Raw genomic sequence first — 26,477 nt, 5'->3', positions numbered from 1 at the left:
CTCCTGTCTTATGCCTTGTTCTGAGCTAGCTCAGATGCAGGGCTCAGAGCATCCATTATCAGACTTTAGGGCTGTCATAGCTGCCATGCTAGTCTCAAGAAAGCTTTCCACTGGGAGGAAATACAGCAGAGTGAAGGCTATAAACAAGCTTTGTCCCAAACCGCCCTTGTCCTGTTCGGCCTGTGAAAGCCGAGGACCATGTGCCACGTTCCTTCATAGCCTCTCAGCTGCAGGGGCTGGGAAAACAATGCACTCAGTTCATCTCCTGCACTTTTTAAACAGTGGCCTACCCACCACGTCTTTCTTCTCCCTCCCCCCAAAAAAGGGAAAAAGAGAAAACCTCACATGCTCCTTAATTTATTAAAAACAGAAAAGATTAGCATCGTGACTTTAATTTGTATTACAGCTTCTTTAATGATGCCAACTACTTTCTATGGCAGTTTTACAAGCAGGAGGAGGGTCCCTTTGGTGTTATGCGTAAGTTGATCTGTGGGGAACCTTCCCGAGCTGCCTGTAAACCAGCCTCCTGCACCAAGGGCCAGGCCAGAGCCCTGTCTGCTCTTGGGAGCGAGGCTTCCACCCTAATCTGTCTCCATCTTGGTGACAGTCCCTGTGTGGTACCCATGGGGCACTGCGCCCTCAAATCAGGGTTAAGGCCAGGGGCTCCTCTTCCTCCAGCACTCTGACCTGCTTTCCTTCCATGGAGCCTGGGCTCAGGTCATCTCGTAGACTTGGGACGGCTTCCCTCCTCTGTACCTAAGCTCACTCTCTCTCCTTCTAAGCCACAGCTCGAAGTTCATCTCATCTAGAAGAGATACTTCCTCTCACACACGCCAGCTATTCCCTAAGGCCCAGGCTAACCTAAATCACCACCTTCCTTCGAAAGGCACCTTTGTCATCACTTTACAGGAGATAAACTGGGATGATTGCTCCTGGCCACTGTAACATGTGGAGGGCAAGCATTCTGAGTCATTGTGATCCCCTCACCTTGAGAATGGACTGTATCCTCAAAGTGCTCAATGCATACTCCCCAAAGAGCCAACGCAAAGATGACAAAGTTCCATTGCTCTACTGAGAGTGAACATTTACCAAGAGAACAGGAGCACTGAGTAGACCCTGAGGAGTCTCTAGCCCAATCCACTGTCACAAGTCCTACGTCACAGACAGGAAAGTGGTAGAACTCTGGTCCAGTGTCCCAGCTCCCGTGATGCCCGCTGCTGGGTCGCCAGGCTGAACACAGTCTGCCTTTGCTTCTCTGTTTTTGCATTCTATTTTTAATAGTAAACGTTTATCCCGAGCATACCAGCATGCCAAGCAACTGGCAACTCCTCTGCTGGACACCAGTAGTGACAAGATTGGGAATTAGAACAAGAAACAGATACTCACCATCTCTACTGCTTTCAGGCCACTTCTCAATGTGCTTATTTCTTTGTCCAGCTCAGTCATGCTGTTGTAAATGGCAGCATTTTAGTAACTAACATGGGACTTATACTTGTGAATTAACTGTACGATGAGTTTAAATATTTCATTCTTGGTCATCCACACTATTTTAAGTGTTTTAAAATTCATTTTAAATGCTTAAAATTCTCTTCAGCATTCGGATCTCACAGAAAGACAGCAACACTTTAAACTTGTATGCAATTATGTTTCTTGTTTTCCATAGCCAGTAGGTATGAGATATATATACATATATATGTATGTGTATATATATATACACATGTATATATATGTATATACACATATGTATATATATGTATATGTATATATCGGTTAAAAAGGACAGAATAGAAATATGATGTTTTAATCTCACAAAAATCTCACTTAAGCAAATTACTGTATGTAGAAATAAATTTGCCATGTGTGACTTCCTTTAGACAAGGGAAAGAAAGAGCTGAGGCACAATCATATGTGTGCTGTGCTCATCATTACTGTATTGCTTTTCATGAAAACTCTGATAGTATGAGGGCTTCCCATGTGGCTCAGCTGGTAAAGAATCTGCCTGCAATGCAGGAGACCTGGATTCGATCCCTGGGTTGGGAAGGTCTCCTGGAGAAGGGAAAGACTACCCACTCCAGTATTCTGGCCTGGAGAATTCCATGGACTGTATAGTCCAAGGGGTCGCAAAGAGTCAGACATGACTGAGTGACTTTCACTTTCACTGATAGTATGAATATTACAAGGTGATAGCCTACATTTCAATCAAAAATGATTTTTCTTAAAGTTTCACTAACTAGTTTTCATTTTTGTTGACTTTTTTTTTAAAACAAAGTTTCCTAGACTTTTCTCATAATGCTTTTTATTTGATGGCTTTAAACATGAGAGATTATTACCATTCTCACAGAGAATTCACATGTAAACAAATTCACCAATACTTCATTTACCTTCACATTTTAATTTCATGTCTTACATCATGGTACATTTTTCCCAAACTCTAAATTAGGCTGCTCATCAGATTTTTCAAAATGTCTGCATAAAGATGCAGTTTAAAGTATTTTCTTTTAAAGTGGGGAGGGGAGCCGGGTGCAATAGGAAGAGCAGCAAGGAAAAGCGCATGCCCCTCCGGAGGTCTCTGAAAAGTGTGAAGTTTATGGGGAGAACCTGGCGACTTTCCACTTTATTTGTATTCCTTCATTTGCATAAAGACTGCTTTCCATTAAAAGGCTGCTTGGTTTCTGGGAGTGTATGCACCTGGGAAAATTGATACTAGCAACGCCCTGACCTGTAGCACTTCTATTTGCTTAACGACATATCCTCATTTAACTAAGGGTGCTCTCACCTGTATTTTAAGAGAACCACCCCTTCCAACTAGTAGTGAAACCACATTTCTTCCCTGTATCTTCATAACTCAGAAAATTAGGTTTTGCAGAAGTTAAACATTGTATCCAGGAGTATTCCAAAACAGCTACAACAAGTATACACAACATCTGCTCACAGTATATGTTCAACAATACCCTGAACAACACAGGTGTGAACTGTGAGGGTCGCTTATACATAATTTTTTTTCCAGTGATTATGGACGAAGCGATTTGTGGCTGACTGATTCCTCAGATGTGGAACCATGGATATGGAGGACCTCGTATAGGAAGGATCAACTATAAAGTTATATCTTGTATTTTCAAAGTGTGCAGTGGGACTTAGGGAATGTGTTGACACCCTTAACTCCCTTCAAGAGTTAATCATATATTCAAAATTATGTAATACGTCTGGGTGACTTGGAAATGATTCAAACTACTTCATATACTATTCAGGGGAAAGAAGGACAGGACCCTCTTAAGGTAACACTAACTATCTCAACGGCTAAAGCACAGACCAAGGGATTTGAAAAGCTGAAACAATTCACTGTTAGTACTTACTTTACTTTTGCTGCTTGAGGAATGTCCCGCAGCTCCTCGTTTAGATTGAGAACCCTGGGGTATTTATTTTCCACAATAGTGATGAGATAGTGCAAAAGTGTAATGTTCCTACAGTTAGAGGAGAGAGTATTAAACATGGTTGATATCGGCACATGATTTGCATAGTCAAGTGTCTGATTCCAAAAGAAAGCTACATCCTGCATTACTTTCAAAATTTGGAGGTTCCTGTAAAGCAGGAATTCAAGAGAAAGGGATAAGAGGAGAGTCTTCATGGGATTTACATAAATAGATGTCAAGAGAGGCACACATCTTCTGAAACAGAAGGGCAGGGGATGAGAATTACATTTTTGGCCCATAATGAGGACCCTTCCAAATCTGGGTAATGCAATGAGTGATGAAAATGAGTCTGAACCATTGCCAGTAGGGACATCCCTTCACAGTGCATCCACCCAAAGACGAGACCTGTCCTGCCAACTCAGAACAAAGCAGGGTTGGGTGGGGAGTGAGGATGTCTATATAATGCACCAAAGAAGACAGTTAATTTTCAAGTCTGAAAGTACAGAGCAGCGACCCACTGATGGGAATTACTGAGAATTCTCATTTAAAGTTTCTTTGTTCTGGGGGATAACATTTTCGCCTTTCGACTCATTTGTTTTTCTCTTTCCCACTCTGACCTCATCTGTTTTGCTGCTGCAGCAAAAGGTGGCTGGAAAGTTAGGAAGCTCCCCCCACCCCCCCGCATTTCAGGGCAGGGCCTGGAACTGGGCCAGGACTGTGCCATCATGGGTATGATATACTCGCAGCCTAATTTTAGCAACACTTCAGCTCCTAACTGCATAACTGGCTCCCTCTTCAGTGTTGACAGGGCTGAACCCTGACTGACCTGGGCTGAAAAGGCAGGCATCTGATAACTGTATCCATGAGGCCACGCCATAGGAGTCTGGTCCCCTTGTCCCCGACTCCAATGCACACTACAATCACGTGAACCCCAGATGCCCAGGCCAACCTGGGATTCATCAGTTGAAATGAAGCAGGAAGCCAGGCTGAGTATTTTTAAAAACTTCCCATTGAGTCTAACAGCCAAGATCAAGAACCACTTAGTCTGTTGAAAGTTACCATAATTAGGAGGACACAAATACACTACTTAAAAACTATTTCCATAATTTTTAGGCAGTTTGCTAATTCACAACGCTAAGTCACAACAGTCTCCCCAGCAACTAAAGTGAAGCAAAGTTGGCAAACAATTTTTTTTTCCCCATCAATGCAAATCATTTCTGGTTAACCTTGTAGCTTCCTAGAAGTCAATGCAATCCTATTCCTCTGAGATAACTGGGTCACATGGAAAAAAATTTCCCCTTATTTTTCTTGCTCTCAATAATTAGAGAACCATTGTTCAGCAAAGTAAAACAGTAGCTAATAGTTCTGGTCACTTATTTTGCAGATGTTCAGCTGTATTGTTCCATTTCAATCTGGCCATTCACAGAATCTATGTGTCTGCCATGCGCTGGTTGTGTGAGGGGCAAATTCCAGGGCCCATCATGAGAAAGACTAACGCTGCTTTCCTTCATTATTTCAGAGAAATAAATGTATTTAATTAATCATATATACCTTTTTGTGTGGAGAAAGACTTAAAACTAGATCAATTTCTGTATTTGTCTGTTATCCAAATAACACCTGATTTGAATGAATATAAATTCCTGAATAATAAAAACAATAACTAGACATCGCACATTGGATTATTCTTATTCTCTGCTCATTACCATAAACAAGCCTATAATGCAGAGTGAAGAGGGAAAAGAAAAAGATCAGAAATGGTTTTGTGTTTTAATATTTTGGAAAGGCTAATTATGTACTGGAGGAATTTTTACATTAACTAGTAGATAACCATGTAGTAAGTGCCAGGTTATCAGTAAGCTGGAAGGGTGGGGTGCAAAGGGCATTAAGGGCATGTTGTGTGTGCACACACCTGTGTGTGGAGAGGTCCTCCACCTGTGACTGGTGGTGAGGGTTTTCTTCTGCCCCAACCTATAAGCTCAGAGGAAGAGAACTCCCTTCCTTAAAAGATGGCTGCTCTTCACATGCAAGTAAGATGCTGCAGTTATCTACTACAACCTTCAAATAAGATCTGCCTATTGGTAGAGGAAAGCTGTGGGTAGACCACTGGAACAGTTGTCAAATACCTGTAAGGCCAAACACCTTGCTGGCTGTGACCTCAGACAAGCTACATGAGACACCTGACCCTGACCCTTGCCTCCGTTTCTTTATCTGACAACAGGCGATACAGCACTTGCTCTGGCGATTTCACAGGCTGTTGTGACAACCAAATGTGAAAGGGCTCTGAAAGGATCGAGTGCTTACATTAAAAATAAGGTGGTGGTGATAGAATATATCAGCTGCCCTTTGTTAATCTATTTCTACACAATGCAAAAATAAGGCTTAGCTGTACAACTAAACACATTGCTTATTTCTTACAGGATGGATTCAAGGTTGCCATTATGCTATGCTTCACTAACCCTATAGAAAATACAGAGTGAAAAGCTCATTGGTTGGGAATAATTAGGGTGAAGAGCCGTATTTCTAAAAAGAATTCAGATTACAGAGAAGTTTACCTTAGAAACAATTCCTTCCAAGACAGTGAGAACTTTAGAGAACCACAGTTCTCAGGGAAGCTAGAGTTAATATGCCTAATGCCCTTGCCGGTAAATGACACCAGTGCATTTTCATATCCTGGTGTCTCTAACAAGAATCTGTTCACTTAAAACACACTTTCTAGGAAGCATTTTAATGAGTCTTGGGATGAGCAGCTGAACACCAACAGCCAGAACGCATATATACACTCATCTTTTCATATATCTGCTCGCTTCCAGGTACCAAGGAAAACACAATCTAAAAAGCAGCAAGCTTCACATTATATCCTCAGCTGTTAGTTTATCTTTGTGGAGGAGTAGCAATTAGGAGAGGTCACGAAGAGACTATTAGGATGCTAGTAATGTTCTGTTTCTTGATCTGGGCACTACTTACACAGATGTGTCCAATTTGTGAAACCTCATCTAGCTATATATTTCCAGTGTGTGAACTTGCCTTTCACGTATTACACGATACAAAATGTTTACCTGAGAAAACCCCAAACACAAAAAACTTGGACTAGATGATATACTTGTGGAATGAAAATGAAGGATAACTGGCCCAGTGGGAACTTGGGATTTGCGTGGTCCTGAGGTAAGGGAGGATCAGTGTTGGAGGAGGACGAGAAGGAGAAAGTGCAGACCAGACACTTGAGTGTCAGGAGGCCCAGAGGTACAAAGCTGAGCCCCGACCCAAGTGCTCACAGGTCCTCCATACTTACTTGTCAATACTGGATTTGGTGTCAGCAATCTTATTTAGGCTGGATATCTTGAATCCATATGCATTGCCTCTTTGGCCTTTATTCATGTAATTTCCAAATGCCAAAACCACTTCCAGCAACTGCTTCAGGGCACCACTCCTAAACACCTCTTCTGAGCCAGAACGAATTGCTTCAAAACAAAATACACAAAACTATTACAACCAAGACTTTTCAGTGATACTCATCCTAAATCCACACACCCGATAACAGATACCAAAGATGTAAGATGGGGTCATTAGATTATCTGGGAGCACTTTCTGAACACCTATACCAGAAGCAAGACACAAGGGGGCCAGGAGAGTCAGCTCAGGTTGTTCAAGAGACCCAGAGGCAGCTGCACAATCCCAGCCTTTCTTTTTCTTGGTTGACTCACCAACCGTAAGCAGTTAGGAATACATAGAGCGTCAACTGCATTTTCCATATTCATTTGCAGACCCTTTCTTGCCTGGTGTGAGTCAGATCACAGGACTATTGATCAATTTCACCAGTAGAAAAACTGGGCAAATGTGTGACATGTCACAGCTGGCAGGTGTCATTAGGGCCCCAAGGCCAGCCTGCACTCTGTGCTGTGCTCATAAGTTGCCCACATTTCAAACAGCTAAAAATTGAACAGCCTCAAAATCAAACCAACTACCACCCTCAAAACTTCCTTTAGAAAAATCCAGTAAGAATCAAATCAACAAAATTAGAAATGAAAATGGAGAGATCACAACAGACAACACAGAAATACAAAGGATCATAAGAGACTACTATCAGCAACTGTATGCCAATAAAATGGACAACTTGGAAGAAATGGACAAATTCTTAGAAAAGTAAAACTTTCCAAAACGGAACCAGGAAGAAATGGAAACTCTTAACAGACCCATCACAAACACGGAAATTGAAACTGTAATCAGAAATCATCCAGCAAAAAAAAAAAGCCTAGGAACAGACGCCTTCACAGCTGAATTCTACCAAAAATTTCGAGAAGAGCTAACACCTATCCTACTCAAACTCTTCCAGAAAATTGCAGAGGAAGGTAAACTTCCAAATCCATTCTATGCGGCCATCGTTACCCTAATACCAAAACCTGACAAAGATGCCACAAAAAAGAGAAAACTGCAGGCCAATCTCACTGATGAACATAGATGCAAAAATCCTTAACAAAATTCTAGCACACAGAATCCAACAACATACTAAAAAGATCATACATCAGGACCAAGGGGGCTTTATCCCAGGGATGCAAGGATTCTTCAATATCCACAAATCAATCAATGTAATACACCACATTAACAAATTGAAAAATAAAAACCATATGATTACCTCAACAGATGCAGAAAAAGCCTTTGAAAATATTCAACATCCATTTATGATAAAAACCCTCCAGAAAGCAGGAATAGAAGGAACATACCTCAACATAATAAAAGCTATCTATGACAAAACCACAGCAAACATTATCCTCAATGGTGAAAAATTGAAAGCATTTCCCCTAAAGTCAGGAACAAGACAAGGGTGCCCACTTTCACCACTACTATTCAACAGAGTTTTGGAAGTTTTGGCCACAGCAATCAGAGCAGAAAAAGATATAAAAGGAATCCAGATAGGAAAAGAAGAAGTAAAACTCTCACTGTTTGCAGATGACATGATCCTCTACATAGAAAACCCTAAAGATTCCACCAGAAATTACTAGAGCTAATTAATGAATATAGTAAAGTTGCATGATATAAAATAAACACACAGAAATCCTTTCCATTCTTATACACTAACAATGAGAAAACAGAGAAATTAAGGAAACAATTCCATTCACCATTGCAACGAAAAGAATAAAATACTTAGGAATGTATCTACCTAAAGAAACAAAAGAACTATATATATAAAACTATAAAGCACTGGTGAAAGAAATCAAAGAGGACACAAATAGATGGAGAAATATACCATGTTCACAGATCAGAAGAATCAATATAGTGAAAATGAGTATACTACCCAAAGAATCTATAGATCCAATGCAATCCCTATCAAGCTACGAACGGTATTTTTCACAGATCAAATAATTTCATGATTTGTATGGAAATACAAAAAACCTCGAATAGCCAAAGCAATCTTGAGAAAGAAGAATGGAACTGGAGGAATCAACCTGCCTGACTTTAGGCTCTACTACAAAGCCACAGTCATCAACACAGTATGGTACTGGCACAAAGACAGAAATATAGATCAATGGAACAAAACAGAAAGTCCAGAGATAAATCCACACACCTATGGTCACCTTATCTTTGACAAAGCAGGGGAGAATATACAATGGAGAAAAGACAATCTCTTTAACAAGTGGTGCTGGGAAAACTGGTCAACCACTTGTAAAAAAATGAAATTGGAACACTTTCTAACACCATGCAGAAAAATAAACTCAAAATGGATTGAAGATCTAAACATAAGACCAGAAACTATTAAACTCGTAGAGGAGAACATAAGCAAAACACTCTCCAACATAAATCACAGCAGGATCCTCTATGACTCACCTCCCAGAATATTGGAAAAATAAACAAATGGGACCTAATTAAACTTAAAAGCTTTTGCACAACAAAGGAGACTATAAGCAAGGTGAAAAGACAGCCTTCTGAATGGGAGAAAATAATAGCAAACGAAGCAACTGACAAAGGATTAATCTCAAAAATATACAAGCAACTCCCGCAGCTCAATTCCAGAAAAATAAACCATCCAATCAAAAAATGGGCCAAAGAACTAAACAGACATTTCTCCAAAGAAGACATACAGATGGCTAACAAACACATAAAAAGATGCTCAACATCACTCATTATTAGAGAAATGCAAATCAAAACCACGATGAGGTACCATTTCACGCCAGTCAGAATGGCTGCGATCCAAAAGTCTACAAGCAATAAATGCTGGAGAAGGTGTGGAGAAAAGGGAACCCTCTTACACTGTTGGTGGGAATGCAAACTAGTACAGCCACTATGGAGAACAGTGTGGAGATTCCTTAAAAAACTGGAAACAGAACTGCCTTATGACCCAGCAATCCCACTGCTGGGCATACACACCAAGGAAGCAGAATTGAAAGACACATGTACCCCAGTGTTCATTGCAGCACTGTTTATAATAGCCAGGACATGGAAGCAACCTAGATGTCCATCAGCAAACGAATGGATAAGAAAGCTGTGGTACATGTACACAATGGAGTATTATTCAGCCATTAAAAAGAATACATTTGAATCAGTTCTAATGAGGTGGATGAAACTGGAGCCTATTATACAGAGTGAAGTAAGCCAGAAAGACACCAATACAGTATACTAATGCATATATATGGAATTTAAAAACATGGTAATGATAAGCCTGTATGTAAGACAGCAAAAGAGTCACAGATGTATATAAGAGTCTTTTGGACTCTGTGGAAGAGGGCGAGGGTGAGATGATTTGGGAGAATGGCATTGAAACACATATAATATCATATGTGAAACAGATTGCCAGTCCAGGTTCGATGCATGATACAGGATGCTTGGGGCTGGTGCACTGGGATGACCCAGGAGGTGGGAGGGGGGTTCAGGATGGGGAACACATGTACACCCATGGGGGATTCATGTCAATGTATGGCAAAACCAATACAATATTGTAAAATAATTAGCCTCCAAAAAATAAATTAATTAATTAATTAAAAAAAAAGAAAAATCCAGTAAGGCCCCATTGTAAGAAAGATAACTGTAGGTTTGGTGTCAGTAGCAAGCAAATTCCTCACCAATACCCAGATAGCAAAAGCCCAGGGGTTGTGTGTGAGCTCCAGAACTCAGGCTAAGCCAGCAAGCTGAATGTAGACCTTAAATAATTATCTGCCAGAATTCCAACAGATTTCAAGGGGGAAAAAAAAATCGCCAAAGGGATTCTATTGACTATATGCACTTGCATTGCACTTGTACATGAGCACTAGGGATGAATAGCATTTTCATTCTGAGGGACTTGACTTTACCTTCTACTTTGGGTTTCACTTCTGCTACACGCTCTGCAAACTTCTTTTTGAAGTACAGCGATTGCAGTCTTTGTTGATAATGATTAATTCTGCAAGAGCAAGCATCAACTAATAAACACTTAAGACACCTATATTCCCTCAAAGGTGATGGTACCTTGGAGCACCTGTGCTGCCTTCCCCCCTTCTCCTCCCTCCCACCCGCCTCCCCAGAGAGTTCCTTTCCTGGACAGAAGCACAGGGCCTGAGCACAACTATGTCTACAGAACCCACTTCCCACTGCCCTGCAGGGTGTGTTCCAGCATCCAGAAAGGGCAGCAGGTCCTCAGCTCCAATCAGCTTAGGCAGTTGCTAAAAGAAACTGAGAGCTAACTGCTGTTGACTAAAGCCCCTTTCTCTTCCTCAGAGTCCCAGCAGCTCTTGAGAGCAGAAAAGAGATAAAAAGGAATGAAAATGTAAAGACTCCCCTCTGCTGCTGCAGATAAGAGGCTGTTGCCTGCCCTCCTCCTGTGCTGCCTCACTTTCTACAAAGTTTGCCTTTGGCAGAACTGTAGGGTAAAACTTGTCTCCAGGCTTCTTTCCTTACACTGTCTCTCCCCACACCTTCCTCTTTCTTCACAGCTGGCTCCCTATCTGTGCCCCTCAGAACTGGAAAGCTCTGCCTTCCAGGAGAGCAACTAGCACCTAGAGATAACAGGGAACTGGCCTCCGACCGCCACCAGGACAGGCCGCCTGGTATTTCTGAGTGGGTGAGAGTGGGCACTTCTGCCAGACCTTCTGAAATCACTGCTTGATCTGCTCTTCAGTGGAAACTTCAGTTTAAGAGGACCAGGGATCAACTCTCATCCAAAACTATGCCATATAATCAGACAGATGCAGCCCAGGTTCTGTTCTTATTCAGTGAGCTTGAGCAGGAACCTTAACTCCTCCATTAGCTGGCAGAAAATATTTCCCTGCCTGACAGCCCTCCTGGCAGTGCTGATAGAAGGATTAAGATGCATGCAAAGACCTAGACAGTTACTAAGTGGCAGCTACTGCGGTCATGTATTTGTCCACACAAAAGGACAAATGCACACCTGTCAAAATTTCAAAACCATCCTTTATTCTGCAGTAGTATACGAAATGGCAAGTTGAGATGACACAAAAATAAGTTCAGACACAGCAGAAACATAGAGTGAGAGGCACGTTCACCTTGGCCACCACGTAGGCCATCGGCACTCAGGGGAGGCACTCCGTCCTGAGGTTGACTGAGAGTTTCAGGACCACTGGTTCTTGCCTAATGCAGAATCAATTTGCTAGGTCTGGGATGGCAAAACGACTCAGCTCACATGCCAAATTCAATTACGGAGCAGAGGCTGCTGCGGGGCTTTCTGGAGAAGGGCTGAGAAAGCTTGCCAAGGCTCCGTGGGAACAGTGCCATGATTGATTAGTGATGTCTGCATGTGTCATGATTTGACATCTAGGCCCTGGCTATTTTGTTATGTGGGCTCCAGGCTGTTATCTTTGAGTCTGTCCACTGTTTTCTATTTTACAACAACCTTGAGATGTCGAAGTACAAGGAAGAGTGAGCTAGAATCCCAGGAGATCAAAATGGTGAGAAGAATGATGCTGACTGGAACCAGGAAAAGTTATGACTTGATTAGGTCAAAGTCAGAGGCCCAGAGATAGAGATAATTGTGAAGAAACCCTGACCCTGCCTTACCCATGGGCAAGAATGCACAAAAACAGAACAGTCAAGTTCCACACAACTCAGATTTGAGGAGGTGTGGGGGATTTAAAAAGACTTCAAGTTAATCCAGGTTAATTGGCCAGATAATTCAACAGGAATCAAAAGTTTCACTTCCTTAGGCCAGGGGCGTCTTTGCTTTCGAAACATTTTCAAACTCACCTGCTCATCTCAAAAAGGAATCTGTCAGCCTTGGCCATCCGATCCAGTTCATGCTTATGTTCCTCCAACAGGTCAATATCACTTTTTTCAGGAACAAATTTCAAGAGCTAGAAAGTACACACAAATATTAAAACTGAGGTTTATAATTTAAATTATTGTCCTAATTCACCCTTTCAGTTAAGTTTGTCCCACGATGAAATTTTAATTTTTATTTTATAAGCTCTCCTCATAGGTGACTGTTATGATACAATAGAAGTGATAAAATCTTTCCATTTAGGTGGCCAAAAGGTACAAACTTCCAGTTACAAGATAAACCGGTACTGGGGGTGTAATGTACAACCTGATGGTTATAATTAACACTGCTTCTTGATATGTATGAAAGCTGTTAACAGAGTAAATCCTGAAAGTTCTCATCACAAAGGAAGAAAAACTTTTGCTTTAAAAAAATTTTGTCTATATGAAATGACAGGTGCTAACTTAACATTATGGAAACCATTTCAAATTTGTTAGTCAAACCATTATGCCATACACGTTAAATTTATAGTGATGTATATTTCAATCAAAATGAGGAGGAAAAACCTTTCTATTTTTACTTAAAAGTAGTTACACTGGTGTAAGATTCACTTCTGGTACCTATCTGTTCTTTAATGCCTCTCAGTCAGAATTGAGAAGTTCTTTCCCAGACCTACTTTACAGAGACCATTAGAGGGATCTTGGAGATTCAATACTCTCATGAGAAGATGATACATCAGTTTTCCAGAGAGATTAGGCCACTTCCCCAGCATTATAAAACAAGGGCATATGATCTTCAGAAATAGAACCTGGGTCTCGACTTCCAGCTGTCTTTTTTTCTTCTATACATCATGCTGGAATGAGTAATTCTATGTGTATTTTCCAATCAATTTACTTATTTCTTTGGCTCATCTAATTCCATCTCATTGTTTGCTCTATGTAGAGCTGGGTGAGAGGGACACAGAGGGACTTGAAGTTTTTGATTCCATATTTCATTTTGGAGGAAGAAATGAGCATGGAATGTAGAAGAGAGAGTGATAATACTTCAAGTTGAAAAAGCACTTCTGTATGTGTCTAATTTCCTTTAAAAGCACAAACATGTATGTCAATGCCCAGGCCTGTGTGTAGTGTGTGCTATTTTCTAGATCAAATATTCTCAGACTTTAAAAGAAAAAATTTACACTGAGCCTCTGGGCCCCAAGGTCCTCCCTGTAACTCAGTGCTGGCACTGGGTGGTCCACTTAGCAGACTTTCAAATGTTTGTTCGGTTTAACTAAGGGACCTCAGAAAAGGCAGTCAGTCTGGGTACTGCCAGCAGAGAAAGAGAAGTGGAACTACAGGGAAGGAGATGAATGACGTGAGGTTGGAAATATATTCCCGGCAGAGTGCTTATCTGGGGTCTGGAATGGGCTGAGGTCTGGAATGGGCAGCGTAACATTTATAAAGGAGGAGGAGCAGCTGTCATGGCAGTGGGGGAGGGCAGGGGGGAGCAAGGGCTTCATAGGAAATTCAGTCTTTATTTTGAAGGCATGGGATGTAACATAAAATCTTAAGTAGGGGAATGAGTTTGTACTTTAAAAAGATCACTCTGCCTGCAGAATGGAGAAAATCAGACAGGATCCAGAAGTATTGGGGCTTGTTATTAGACTGTTGATGCAGTAATCTAGTGGTGTCCTGGAATAGGTGGTGGACAGGTTCTAGAGCTATTGGGGGTTGGGGGGTGGGGTTTGAACTGGCCTGACTTGTTGACTGTGGTAAACGAGGGTCAAAAGGATGTGATCCAGGCAAGGAGATACATAGAGTGGAACAGGGAGAAGGTTGGAGGAGGGTGGGTGAGGAGAAGATGAATTTAGCGTTTGAAATACTGACAAGGCAACAAAGCAATGATTTCTAGTAGTGTGTACGCTCAGTCGCTAAGTCGTGCCTGACTCTTCGCAATCCCATGGACTGTAGCCCACCAGGCTCCTCTGTCCACAGGATTTTCCAGGCAAGAATACTGGATGGAAGGAAATGGGCTGCCATTTCCTTCTCCAGGGCACCCTCCAGACACCAGGATCGAACCTGCACCTCCTGCATTGGCAAGAGGATTCTTTACCACTGAGCCATCTGGGAAGCCCATGATTTTTAGTAGGCAGGTGGATAGATGGTCTGAAATTCCAAAGAAATGTGGAAGACAAAGCTCTGGTGTGGGTTACAACATGCACAGATGTGAGTAAGGTAACCAGGGGTTCCATCAAGTGAAGAAAAGCAGGCCTTGAGAGAAGCCAGCATCGATGGGATGAGGACGAGAAAAAGAGTGACCTTCACAAGAGGCAGTGGAGGGACCCATGTGGAGTTACAGGGCCAATGAACGAGGCGTTTCACATGGGCCAAGCGGCCATCGCTGTGACACCCACCAGTATATCAAGGAAGATAAGGACTGCAAAGTGTCCCCTGGCTCTGGCAACAAGGAAGTACAAATCCTCAGTGAGAACAGCTTTAGGGAGGCAAGGAAAAGTGAACAGGCTTTCAAGAACTGACTGTGTCAAAAGAGAGAGAGCACAGTAGCAAATGGGGATGGGCAGTCTTAAGAGGTCTGTGCATGTGAAGGGCTGGGACTTGAACAAGTTACATGTTGAGAGGGCGAGGTGGAAGACCTTGAGGAGAGGGGCAGGGTCCTCTGATTGGAAGGAAAGGATGGGCCAGAGCAGAGGCCAGGGGTCCCCTCTCCCCTCACAGGATGGAGGGAGGAGAGGTGGAAGCGGACGCCAGGGAGTCCATAGGTTTGGCAGCCTTAGAGCGTATAGGCATGGGTGTCCCCTTGTTCCAGTGGTGACACTGGATGGGACACACGTCTTCTTGTGCTTCCTCCGTGCAGGAGGGAAGGTGGTAGGGCAAAGGAAGGAAGGAGCAAGGGGGAGCACAAGGCTTGCTTTTTCCCCTGAGTTTGAATTTTTACCTTTTGGAATTCAGTTCTAGTATCAGGGATACCCCATACCTGCCTGCTGAGTCCACACACCCCTGTTCAGGATAACACAAGCATTCTCTCTCTCTCTCTCTCTTGTTATTCACAAGGGCAATAGTGAGAGGCTGAGACTAAAGGCCTGGGCCTTCTCAAGGGAGGGTTGAGAACAGACAGTGTATGGACAGTTTTGAAAAGAATGAAGAGTCAGACAAACATCTGGTGATGAGGAGAAAGGTGTGCATCCCAAGAAAGAGGAGTGACCTCATCTGAGATCTGATCTCAGCGACTAAAAGCAGCAGGAGAGGAGGGGATGAACTTGGCTCAGATGCAGACCATATTGAGTCGTAAAGGATGCTGTGTTCAGGCACAGGAAGGAGGGTTAGAGTAAGCAGGAAAAGAAAGAGCCTGGGAGATGAGCAGAGAGCATGACACTCAGAGCTCTCAGGAGAGCCGGGTCAGAAGTATCCCACTTGGCCAGAGTCTGCTTCAGTAGACTTCTTTTTCCCCTTGTATTTATCTGAAGTACATTCTATTTGCACTACAAGCTCTTTTGGCAAGCTTTAGAAATCCTTTCCCTCAAGGAGGAATTTTGCTGGATGCAATTTCACAGTAAACAGATCTGGTAGAATATTAAACATACAACCTTGTCGACAGAGGCTGAAGACCTAACGACCAAAGTGCCTTCTGCCTAGTTCTTCACACTGGGTGAAGCAGTTTCTGGTGCCAGCATTTGCAAAGCAGGGTCACCTGGGGACCAGGGAGGGACAGAGGGCAGTGGAGCTCCACTCTCAGGGGCAGAGGCTCTGTTTTGAGTGTTCTGAGAGGGAGAGGAGAGTGAGGAGAGGAGCTGCAAAATGCTCGAAAAAGGAATTTTCAGTTTAGGAATAGTTTGAAACTATTTATGCACAGAGCATCCTAACAGACTTGGAAACATAGTCATTAACTATTTTGGGAACTAAATCAAACCTTAAAAGGACAGCAGAAAAAGTTTTTCCACTGCTGAGTGTGAGGGTTTTCACCCCGGATGACTGCAGCTGCAGAGGTTTCAGGGAGGGGCGGGCCCACGGAGGTGTGGTGACACCGCACACGTCACCCCTCCCACCTCGTGGCTGAGGCCTTGGGGGAAACCAGTGAAAACAGGACAGAAGGCACATGCAAACAGGCGCTCCAGCTGGAGCAGCCCACCGCCACCGGATCCCTGTCAGTGGAGCAAAACAGCCTTTTCCCTTGCTCCTGGGAGCTGAGGTGACACCTCAGGCTCAGCCTGGAATCGTGATCACCTGTGTCCACCCATGACCTCAGGTGGACCTGGCTCTAAGAAACAGGTGGCGCCTTGTGACCAAACCCTCTTAAAACGTGATTCTGCGGCAGGACAAGGAGACAAGGAGCCAGAACAGGATTAGATCACACAGAGACATTCCCACCAAGCACAGGAAAATTTAGGCGCAGACCAAGAGATAGGTAACAATCCCTGGGGTTATCTACCAGCACAATATTACCAACAGTATCATTTGGAAGATGAATGAACCAAGCTGCTGACAACACACAACACGGCTGGAGTGGCTGCACAGAGTGTGTTATGGAAATACTGCATGAAGAGAGGCAAGGGCACCACATCTGACTTGTTGCTTGGCCATAAAAAATTACAAATTATCTCCAGATCTCATGGACAAGGATGATTACTGACTGTGTTTAAGTCTACCCTACACTTGCTAGCCCTGGCATTTGAATTTACTGCCATTTACAACACAAGAAGAGTCTGATCCAATTTACAAAGACAGGACCCAGCCCCAAGAAGTGCACACCCTGCCTTATGACACATACGAGTGCCGATGACAGCGCCAGGGGGTTGACCGTGGCTTTTGTGGTTGTGGGAATGGTGAGCCAAGACCAAGACACAAGTGTGTCAGGGATTAGCAGTGATTCAGTTTCTGCAGTGCAGGCCGTGATCTCACAGTGCTGAGATTCTCAGTATTCCGGTGAAACAGACACTTCCTACTAAAGCCAGTGGATTTATGTGACCTGCTGAGTAACAACTTGGTGGCAGCAGCATGAGCGACAGACTCTGGCATCGAGGGTCCTAGGCATTTAACGCTCAGGACCGTAATTCTCACCCATCATTTTGAGGAGCAAGTCCTAGAGCCTCCTAACAGAGCCACGTGGAACCTTGACCTAACCTCCTCCCCTGAGAGGTGAGGAAACTGTGTACTAACAACAACCAGGTCTCCTTGGTATCCCTCCCCGCCGAGTCTGGCATGACCTGTGCTCTGAGTGTTCCCCAGCAGCTCACCTGTTCCAACATGTCCTTGGGCAGATCCTCCTGCTCATCCATGGTTAGAATTGCTCGTTTGATTTCATCATTGGATAATTTCAACCTGGAGAAAGAATGTTTTAATTTGTTGTGACTACTCAAGCTGATATTGTTAACAATTTAATACCAGGTAACTCATTTTGCTACCCCAGTTGCCAACCTTCAGGTACCATTTTTCTCAAAATCTCTCAGTGAGAAAAATTTTTATTTCCTGACCGTGTTGCACCTAAAAGTAGTATTTTGAAATGGCTTTAACAGTCTTTCTGGGCTTTGTAATGCTCTGCTGACACCAAGAACAAAGCTGTTAATGTTCTACCATTTAGCTTCCTTAAGCAAGGGATTGGAATATGAGAAGTAGGGAAAACATCCATGTACAACTATTTAATACATAATATTTATGAATTGCAGGTCAAAGAGGAAAATTAACTTTTTAACTTGATTATGTGTCAGGAGTGTTTAAGGTTTGCTCTCAAATTAAAAATGCATGTTGAGAATGTTATTGTTAAAAAATTGAATAGTTGATATACAAAATAACACAGAGGCGTGTTCATATATGTTAGTTCGTTTTGGATTCAAAATAACTGTGAAGATTTTTTTTTTAATAGAGGGAGAAACTGAGGCTCATAATGGCTGAGTGATTTGCCCAAGGTCAAACGCATACAAAGGCACAGTATCTAACACAAACCCAACACTGTTGATTCCTAATCCCAAATTTTTTCTAACAAATAATGCTTATCTAGTTAATATCTCATAGGGAAGGATTTAAGCAAAAACTCAAATCCGATTTCTGTTTTCCTGTCTACCATTAATTCCTATGATTTACTGATTTATATGAAGGATTTATGTCTTGATTACGGCAGGACAACTAAGTGTTGAATGTGGAAAAAAGATGAAATTAAAACGTGCTTGTAAAAATATGTTTTTATTAGATATAACCAAAAGTCTTAACTGGGGCAAAAAATCTTAATCGGATTATTAGCTGATACAATAGGGTCATTCTTTTGTCCTGCTTATAAGCATCAGACCCAGACATATTTAAAAATTCTTACTTCCTTATAAGCTACCACTAAGGTTTCATATTAACATTATTTGATTCATTCTTGTTTATGATCTTCAAGAAGAATCACATTTAGGACAGAGGATAAAGACATAAACACACAAATATAGAGCAAGGCATATAGCCTTCATGTGTAACATTTGAAGGAAGGGGCTCTGGCATCAGACAGGTTGTAATCATGTCTTGGCTCTGACACTTCCTGGCCAGTGTGACCTTAGAAAATTTTTTTTCTTTAGCCCCAGTTGCTTCATCTATACAACAGAGATAATAACAACTATATATTTTTTTAAAGGATATTTTTGTGTGTATAAAGTGAAATAGCACATGCAAAATGGTTAGCAGTGTCTCACTACAGAAAGAGCACAATGAACTATGTATATTCTGCAAGGCAGATTTTTCTACCCAGGAAAAAAAAAAAGCAGCAATACTTATATAACATTATTATTCAAGTGCAGCTATTTGATCAATAAGTAGGCTTATCATGAAACTTCCCAAAGTGCTCTCAGAGCCATTATTTCACTAGAGTTTTCCTCTCTGTCTATAGCACCCATTAGGCCCAGGAGTATTAAAAAAGAAGTCATGGTGCTTATTTTAAAGGTGCTTATGTTTGAGATGTTTGGATGGCATCACTGACTCAATGGACACAAGTTTGAGCAAACTCCAGGAGAAGGTGAAGGACAGGGAAGCCTGGCTTGTTGCAGTACATGGGGTGGCAAAGAGTTGGACATGATTGAGCAACTGAAACAAATGTTTGGGAGAATCAGATGACAGGCAGAAACACTCCACACAAAGGCTACCTATGCTCTCCCAAAAGGGCTGGATAAGTGCATGGGTGGCCACAGAGCCCATGAGGAGGAAAGGACCTGGGCGAGACACAGCTCATTCTGGACATTTCTAGTCTGTCCTTTGCTCTAGATTTTGACATGATCTTGTTAAAGATTCATCCTGCCATTGATACTGCATGTTGTTTCATGTACCAATAAAGGCCAATAGGAAGGAACAGATTGGGGAATCCTATTGTATAAATACTACTCTATTTCGTGCTTTCAAACCCAACTAGAGCACCTAGGCAACACGCCGATTTGTTCATGTTCTAGAATGAGACCTGTTCTCTTCCCTAGTCCAAGTTGTAGGACCATCATAACTCCTGGGCTATGGACACAGACTCTGGACCAGACAGACTTCTCCAAGTTGATTTGGTCTGGAGACAATCATTTGCCAGGAACATGGTCACTAGAACATCATGATGTAAAACCATCCAACTTAAATGGCACAAATAAGTTACTTTGGCATGGGTGAAACATACAACAGCGGAAAACTCTATCCTGGCTCAAGATCTCCATCACATGGGCCCTGGGTAGGCCTAGATTTCAGGACACTAAAGACTCTTGAGTCAAGTGAGGGCAAAGACCATGGTGTAGCCAGCAAGGCCAAAGAAGCGGGATGAGGTAAGGTTGAAACTGCCATGAATGAAAACCAGCGGGCTGTGGAAACATCTAAAATTATGAGAAAACCTCCACTTATTTAAAAAAAAGATTAGTTCTGCGTCCTTTTCACACCAACTGGGAGAACCACTTTATGGTGTCTTTCTGCTGAGTCCTTCCGTTTTCCATGTAAGAGAAAAGGAGTTGAACATCAAAGTGAGAACAATACTCGACATATCAGATTTGCACTTCATTAGCTCCCCGCATGGAGTGCAGAACTTCTTGCTTTTGAAATTGTATATATTTATGCTTTTCAACCCCCTGAGGCTGTCTGGACTAAACACTGGCACTAATTCATAACAATTTTGGTTTCTCTTAATGTGGCCCACAAAGAGACTTGAGACTTTAATGGCTAGTACTTAAGAAAATCTGCCTGTCAACATCCTGCCTTGCACGTGGCCTGTGGGAGCTGACAAAGCAGCTGTACCTTTGGGGAAAGAAGAGAGGGGTCCGGGGCCCTCTGGGAGGCTTCTCTAGGTTGCCAAAAAGTTCTTAGTATCGTCTATCATCCACCGAATGAGCCACTAATCTCTGTAATTGAAGGACCCTACCAATCCTAAACTTTTAATGGCTTTGAGAGCTTGGCAGTGTTCTGGCATGCAGGAGGGTAGCAACTTGTGAGACACCCACTTCAACTTGCTCTGCAAGGCAGGAAACAAACTGGCCATTTAAAACTGGTATTTAACTCCACCTTGCTCCACTCAAGTATTTCAAAAATTCGCCAAGAGACCTGGAACATCCAGGTGCAATTAAACTAAGTTAAGGATGGGTGGCGAGATCAGTCTGAGCTCTGTTTCAGTGGATTTACGCCAAATCCCTCCACTTTAAAGTAGCTTTTTGTGGTTTACTACACCCTAGCTGTCATGTTACATGAGCATCTGGGGAAAAAAAAAAAAAAAAAGAATGGCAGAACACGTCATAAAAGTGTATTTTAGGTGGGTTCATTTTGCAATATAAGCCAGCTTCCGAGATTTTTTGTTTTTCTTTTTGAAAGGAGAGGAGAGGTATGTTTAGGGAATAAGGGTGAGGGAACTGTAAGTTGCCACATGTCACCTATACACACACAGCAGAGCAGTTGGCTGACTCTGCCAGGGGCCTGAGGAACAGTTCTCCGGCATACCACGTCTATTCCACTCACTTCTCAGGTTTATGACAGGTGGGATTTGCGGTGGCCTGAAGCACTCCACCTTCCAGACAGCCTCTTTCTGGGTGATGAGAGACCTTGGCCTCTCATGGTAAGAGCACGTGCACTTTCTCCCCTGCTTGGACCCTGAGATGAGGTGGGCTTTCCTTCCAGTTGACCTTTTTGGCTCCAGCTGAGGGCGTGGAACCTATGCCTGGCCAAATGGTCCATCAACTTGTGCAGTGTGTGGGTAAGGAAGAGTTTTTAAAGATAACCAAACACTGCAGACATGTGCACATTACAATACTGCCCACAGAATATGCCATGGGCTTTCGCTGTGGTGGAATCTGGTACAATGACTGCATTGCTGGAAATTAAATTCCCAGTCAGCAAGAAAAGACACAGAGAGAGGGTCGCCAGACTTTGGGAATGCAATAAGCAGAAAAGAAGAAAGGCAGTACGTGTGGAAAGGAGATCTTGACATCAGCTTGGAAACACTCCTACTCGTCCCCAGGCACAAAGTCAGTCTCCAAATGCTAGTGACAGTTTTTCTCTCCAGTCCGTTCCTCATCAGGTCTTAGCTGAGCAACAAAAAGAGCTTCCTGTCTGATGGCAGCCTGTGCCTTCGGCTCTTGACCCCTTCCAACCTATCCTGCAAACCCATGAGATCGAACTCAAAACCTTACTGAGACAGTGCTCTTCTCTGGAGCAAAAGGCTCTGGATCCCCTGGGAGTATAATCGGGCCAGTGACTGAGGAGCTGCCACGTGCAGGCACTCTGTTAGTGCTTCTTGCACGCTGGGTTCTCATTTTTACAAACCTACTACTTTCATTACCTCCATTCTATAGACTGGCTCTGGGTGGATTCAGGTTGTTACAAAAGCACCAGACCTGGATCTCAGATGCTCCTGCCTGACCTAGTTTAATCCAAGTGAGAGACTGCAACCACAGAGCTCTCTCTACAGCTCTGCTTGAATGCGCGCCACCTCCCCGCCCCGCTGCCTCTGCTCCTGCGTGCCCTTGGAACTGCCTCCCACCGGCCCCCCCACCCAAGGCCCACTTTCTCAGGAAAACCCTGCTGCTGTCCCCTCTCTCCCTTGGCTGGGCTCCCCATCTCCTTCCTGCCAGACCAGTCTAAGGCCTGCATTGTTCACAAGTCATCTTGCCTGTGGCATTTTTCTTCTCCAATTAGCCATGTGCTGCCAAAGGCAACAGTGCAATCCTAAGTCTTGGGACATCCTACGGCATCCAGCACAGTGCCAGGCAATTAAACACTCCAAAGTGACAACTCTAAGACAAAAAGCATCAAAGTATCAAAAGCATCTTTCCCATCCTTGAAGCCCCTTGCTCCTTTTGTGTGTAGTCATGCATCGCCGATGAAAAGGAAGAGTGAAAGCTAGGTAAACTGCTGAGTGGTTAAACAACTAAATAAAAAACAAATTAGCTCTGCTTTATTTCTTTTACCTTTAGCTGTCCTGTGCTTTCCTGAAGAGGGAGTAAAACTACTGAGCACTGAGCAGAAAAGCATGCGGTCCTGACTCCTCTGTGGCATAGAAGGTTTTAGACCCTGATCAATAAGGCCCAATTATCATAAGGGTAACTTGGTCTCACAATCAGCTTGTCACACATAATACATTTTCAATGTTATGTGCTCATTGTAATATTTATTCATTAAATTGGATATTAACAGATAATTTAATAGACATAAGTTCTTAGAATAGTCTACTAGAGAGTTTAGGCATATTCACATTATAAGTCACCTTAGCCTTTGACATTTTTGATGTAACAAGGGAATGCTATACCACAAATATGAAACAATCCCTCCAGTAATGGGATGGGAAATTTGCCAGAAAGAGTTGTAACCTTATCTATAACTAGTGTAATTAACCTCAGTGGCATCTTGTACTGAGAATGATCTGTTTACGAGGAACTGAGTCACAGTTAGAGCTCTTAAATACTATAAAAATTCAGAGTGATGGCTCTCTTTGCCAAGTTGTTTTTAAAGGGCTCTTCTATACTGCAAAAGCACAAAATAGAGGGGAAAGTTCTAGGGTTTAAAAAAAAAACTCTAAATTTTCATTTAATTTTGCTATTAAGTAAAAATGTTACTTGTAAAAAGAAGTTGTAACAAAACAAATTGTACAGTCTATAGAAAAAAAGTATGTAGACCTTCAAAACTATCTTCAATAGTGTCTTCCTGAATACAAGTGGGGATAAACACAGAGCCTGGCCATTTACACAGCTTCTAGCCAGAGGCAGAAAAGTAAGAGCTAATAGGATGTTTCATATTACCTTACTAGTTGTATTAAAACTCAGGGGGGTCTTGCTGCTGCTGCTGCTGCTAAGTCACTTCAGTCGTGTCCGACTCTGTGCGACCCCAGAGACGGCAGCCCATCAGGCCATTCTGTCCCTGGGATTCTCCAGGCAAGAACACTGGAGTGGGTTGCCATTTCCTTCTCCAGTGCATGAAAGTGAAAAGTCAAAGTGAAGTCGCTCAGTCGTGTCCGACTCTTTGCGAACCCATGGATTTGCAGTCTACCAGGCTCCTCCCTCCGTGGGATTTTCCAGGCAACAGTACTGGAGTGGGGTGCCATTGCCTTCTCCGAAAGTAATATACATCTACCAAGCTTCAATTTCTCTTTCTCTAAAAGAAACATTTTCTCCCTAAAGTAATATACATCTGGCTATTAATCAAGCTTCTATGCTGCAAACCAAGCAGCAGTGCTTTGTGTTAAATTTACTCTTAAGACTATGTGAAAAATAAGAGCTACTACTTCCCATCTTCACTCTTCCTGAAAGAGAAGTCACCTTGCACCAGCCTCGATACAGATTTAACCTTCTTTCCAGAGTGTAACCAATATGACTTAGATTGTACAGAATGCCCCAAACTTCAGGGTTCTTTACATTTTCCTTCGCCTCGTTAATATTAGGTATCTCTGCCTAATGTGAAAGTCCTTTTTAGAGAAAAGATTCAGAAAAGCTACTTGAAATGCCCAAGACCAGCTGACACATTCCCTGAAGCTATTTATAGTTGGATTCCAGGCTCCCAAATTTCTTTTTTTCAAGCTCTAGGACCATGATGGTTCATCAATTATGAAAAATACTTTTGAACAGGGCTGAACTGGATAAATTAGCATTTTACTGAAGTTTATTGACATATTTTTAGTCATAAAAATGTTCACAAAGAACATGAAATAATATAATCTGAAGTATAAAAGGGTGACTTAAGAAGCAAAATGAAACAAAGAGGCTTCATGGTGGGTACTGAGTCTGTGAGAGTGTTACTTCAATGCCCAAAGTATTAATAACTCTAAAGCCAAGAAGTATAAATAATATTAAAGTCCATTTTACAGGCTCACTGGAATAACCAAGCAAAACATTGATTTGAGATGGTCTGCTTTTTAAACTTTAGGAATCTGTGGAAATTAAACCCCAAGAAAATAGGCCCCAACTCTGATATATCCCATGAGGGAAAGTAAACACTAAGAGCCCTCTTCACCTTGGACAGAAGAAACTTGGAGAGCTGACCCTCAGTAGAGTCCAGGTAAAAGAACGAGTCCAATCACGTGGTTTGGGGCCACATGATAGAAAAGCTGGTCCTACCAGAAATGTTGAGACAATATCAACAATACCTCGAGAGAAGGATGTTGCAATTCTGAGCTCTCCGACCATCGATCACCGAAAGCTCTCTGACTTTAAGTTTGGAGCCCAGTGTGTCATCAATGGCATCTGCTTCTTTCTATAAAGAGCAGGAAAGAAATCCATCAAAGTCAAACAGGGACATTCCGACTTCAGACACACAGTTTTCCTTTATATTTGCTGTTTACACATACACACGCACAGCTGAGATGGTGAGGGGAATGAAGGGGGGTGGTGGGACTGAAACAAAGGCTAAAATCTAGTTGACAAAGGAAAATAACAAGAAAAGCTGACCACCCACATTTGAAAAAGCATTATTTGGAAGAACAAAGTGCTTCTAAGTTGAAGATGCATAAATTATCAATGAGCGCTACTCTCCTTTTGTCCCCCAAATCCCAGTGGAGAGCAGACAGAAGGACTGTCACTATGAATCAAGCTCAGCTGAGGCGTGCCACTGCCGTTCCAGCCATTTGCAGGGCCCATTCACCCCAGAACCATTTGCATCCCGAATACTCAGAAAGCTGAACAATAAAACCTCCCAAACGTCTTCATGTGCAATAGGAAGCTCCCAGGCCCAGATGGTACCTTTCATTACCCTGGAGCCTGATGGACAACAGGGAGTGCGCAGTTCAAGGCATTAGTTCAATTTACTTCAATTAACAATAAAACACTACTTGCACACTCTGCTGCTGTACAGAAAGGTGTGAGCAAGGAAGGCCATAATTTATGGTGGAAGAGGCATAAGGCAATTATACATACAATATCTTTTGAGTAAACAGAGCATCAAGGTAAAAACAGACTGATTTGATATACGGCGAGTCTGATTTTGTGAAAGGTCAGGATCAATTTAAAAAATAGATCATGACATTTAAAAAACATAAGGAAACCAAACAGTTCTGGAACTGGATAATAGTTTAGGAAACAAAGGCAATATGGAGTCTATATTAAGAGGCAACATGTGACCAAACTATTTCATATTGTGCAGAGATTTCAGGCATACTTCTAAATATTCAGTGAAGAGTTGAAACACAATGTGGAATTAACTAGACATTGCATTACCCTATCAGAAAAAAACCCAGGAAAACCAAGACATTTTGAGCTATAGTGAACCAAGGAGTTATATTAAGCCAGGTGGAGGTTTTAGCTCACTTACCTGCTTGGAGTTACTGTTCACAAAGAAATCCTACAGCCATGGCAGAGGCATGGAAAAAGCAAATAAGATACAAGCAGTTCAGAAATCACAGCAACACACAGGAAAGTCAAGGAAATGAGTGACACCGGGTAAGAGGTAATTTATGCCCCAGGAGCAGCAATGAGAGTTGATGAAGACGAG

The 26,477-nt window shown here is 42.5% G+C and overlaps 2 protein-coding genes across 7 annotated transcripts in view; one reads left to right on the top strand and one right to left on the bottom strand.

The window, feature by feature from the left end:
* Positions 1–5,082, top strand: part of L3HYPDH (trans-L-3-hydroxyproline dehydratase) — a 107,704-nt gene extending 102,622 nt beyond the window's left edge. For both annotated transcript variants that reach the window (XM_042252579.1, XM_042252578.1), the window contains exon 7: positions 3,008–5,082. In XM_042252579.1, coding sequence (XP_042108513.1) covers positions 3,008–3,036 — 29 coding nt within the window. In that variant the 3' untranslated portion in view covers positions 3,037–5,082. The remainder of the gene's footprint in view (positions 1–3,007) is intronic.
* The window catches only part of DAAM1 (dishevelled associated activator of morphogenesis 1), a 183,972-nt gene that overhangs the window by 8,390 nt on the left and 149,105 nt on the right, over positions 1–26,477 (bottom strand). For 3 of the 5 annotated variants that reach the window (XM_012181748.5, XM_042252575.1, XM_012181750.4), the window contains 8 exons: positions 26,298–26,327; positions 25,138–25,244; positions 17,822–17,906; positions 12,576–12,682; positions 10,691–10,779; positions 6,700–6,868; positions 3,354–3,461; positions 1,387–1,447 (listed from right to left, as the gene is read on the bottom strand). In XM_012181748.5, coding sequence (XP_012037138.3) covers positions 1,387–1,447; positions 3,354–3,461; positions 6,700–6,868; positions 10,691–10,779; positions 12,576–12,682; positions 17,822–17,906; positions 25,138–25,244; positions 26,298–26,327 — 756 coding nt within the window. The remainder of the gene's footprint in view (positions 1–1,386; positions 1,448–3,353; positions 3,462–6,699; positions 6,869–10,690; positions 10,780–12,575; positions 12,683–17,821; positions 17,907–25,137; positions 25,245–26,297; positions 26,328–26,477) is intronic. The other 2 variants (XM_012181749.5, XM_060418108.1) reach the window with 1 other exon arrangement.

Source organism: Ovis aries, chromosome 7, assembly GCF_016772045.2.
Source record: "Ovis aries strain OAR_USU_Benz2616 breed Rambouillet chromosome 7, ARS-UI_Ramb_v3.0, whole genome shotgun sequence".
Taxonomy (NCBI): Eukaryota; Metazoa; Chordata; class Mammalia; order Artiodactyla; family Bovidae; genus Ovis; species Ovis aries.
This window is presented reverse-complemented; position numbering and strand designations above follow the sequence as displayed.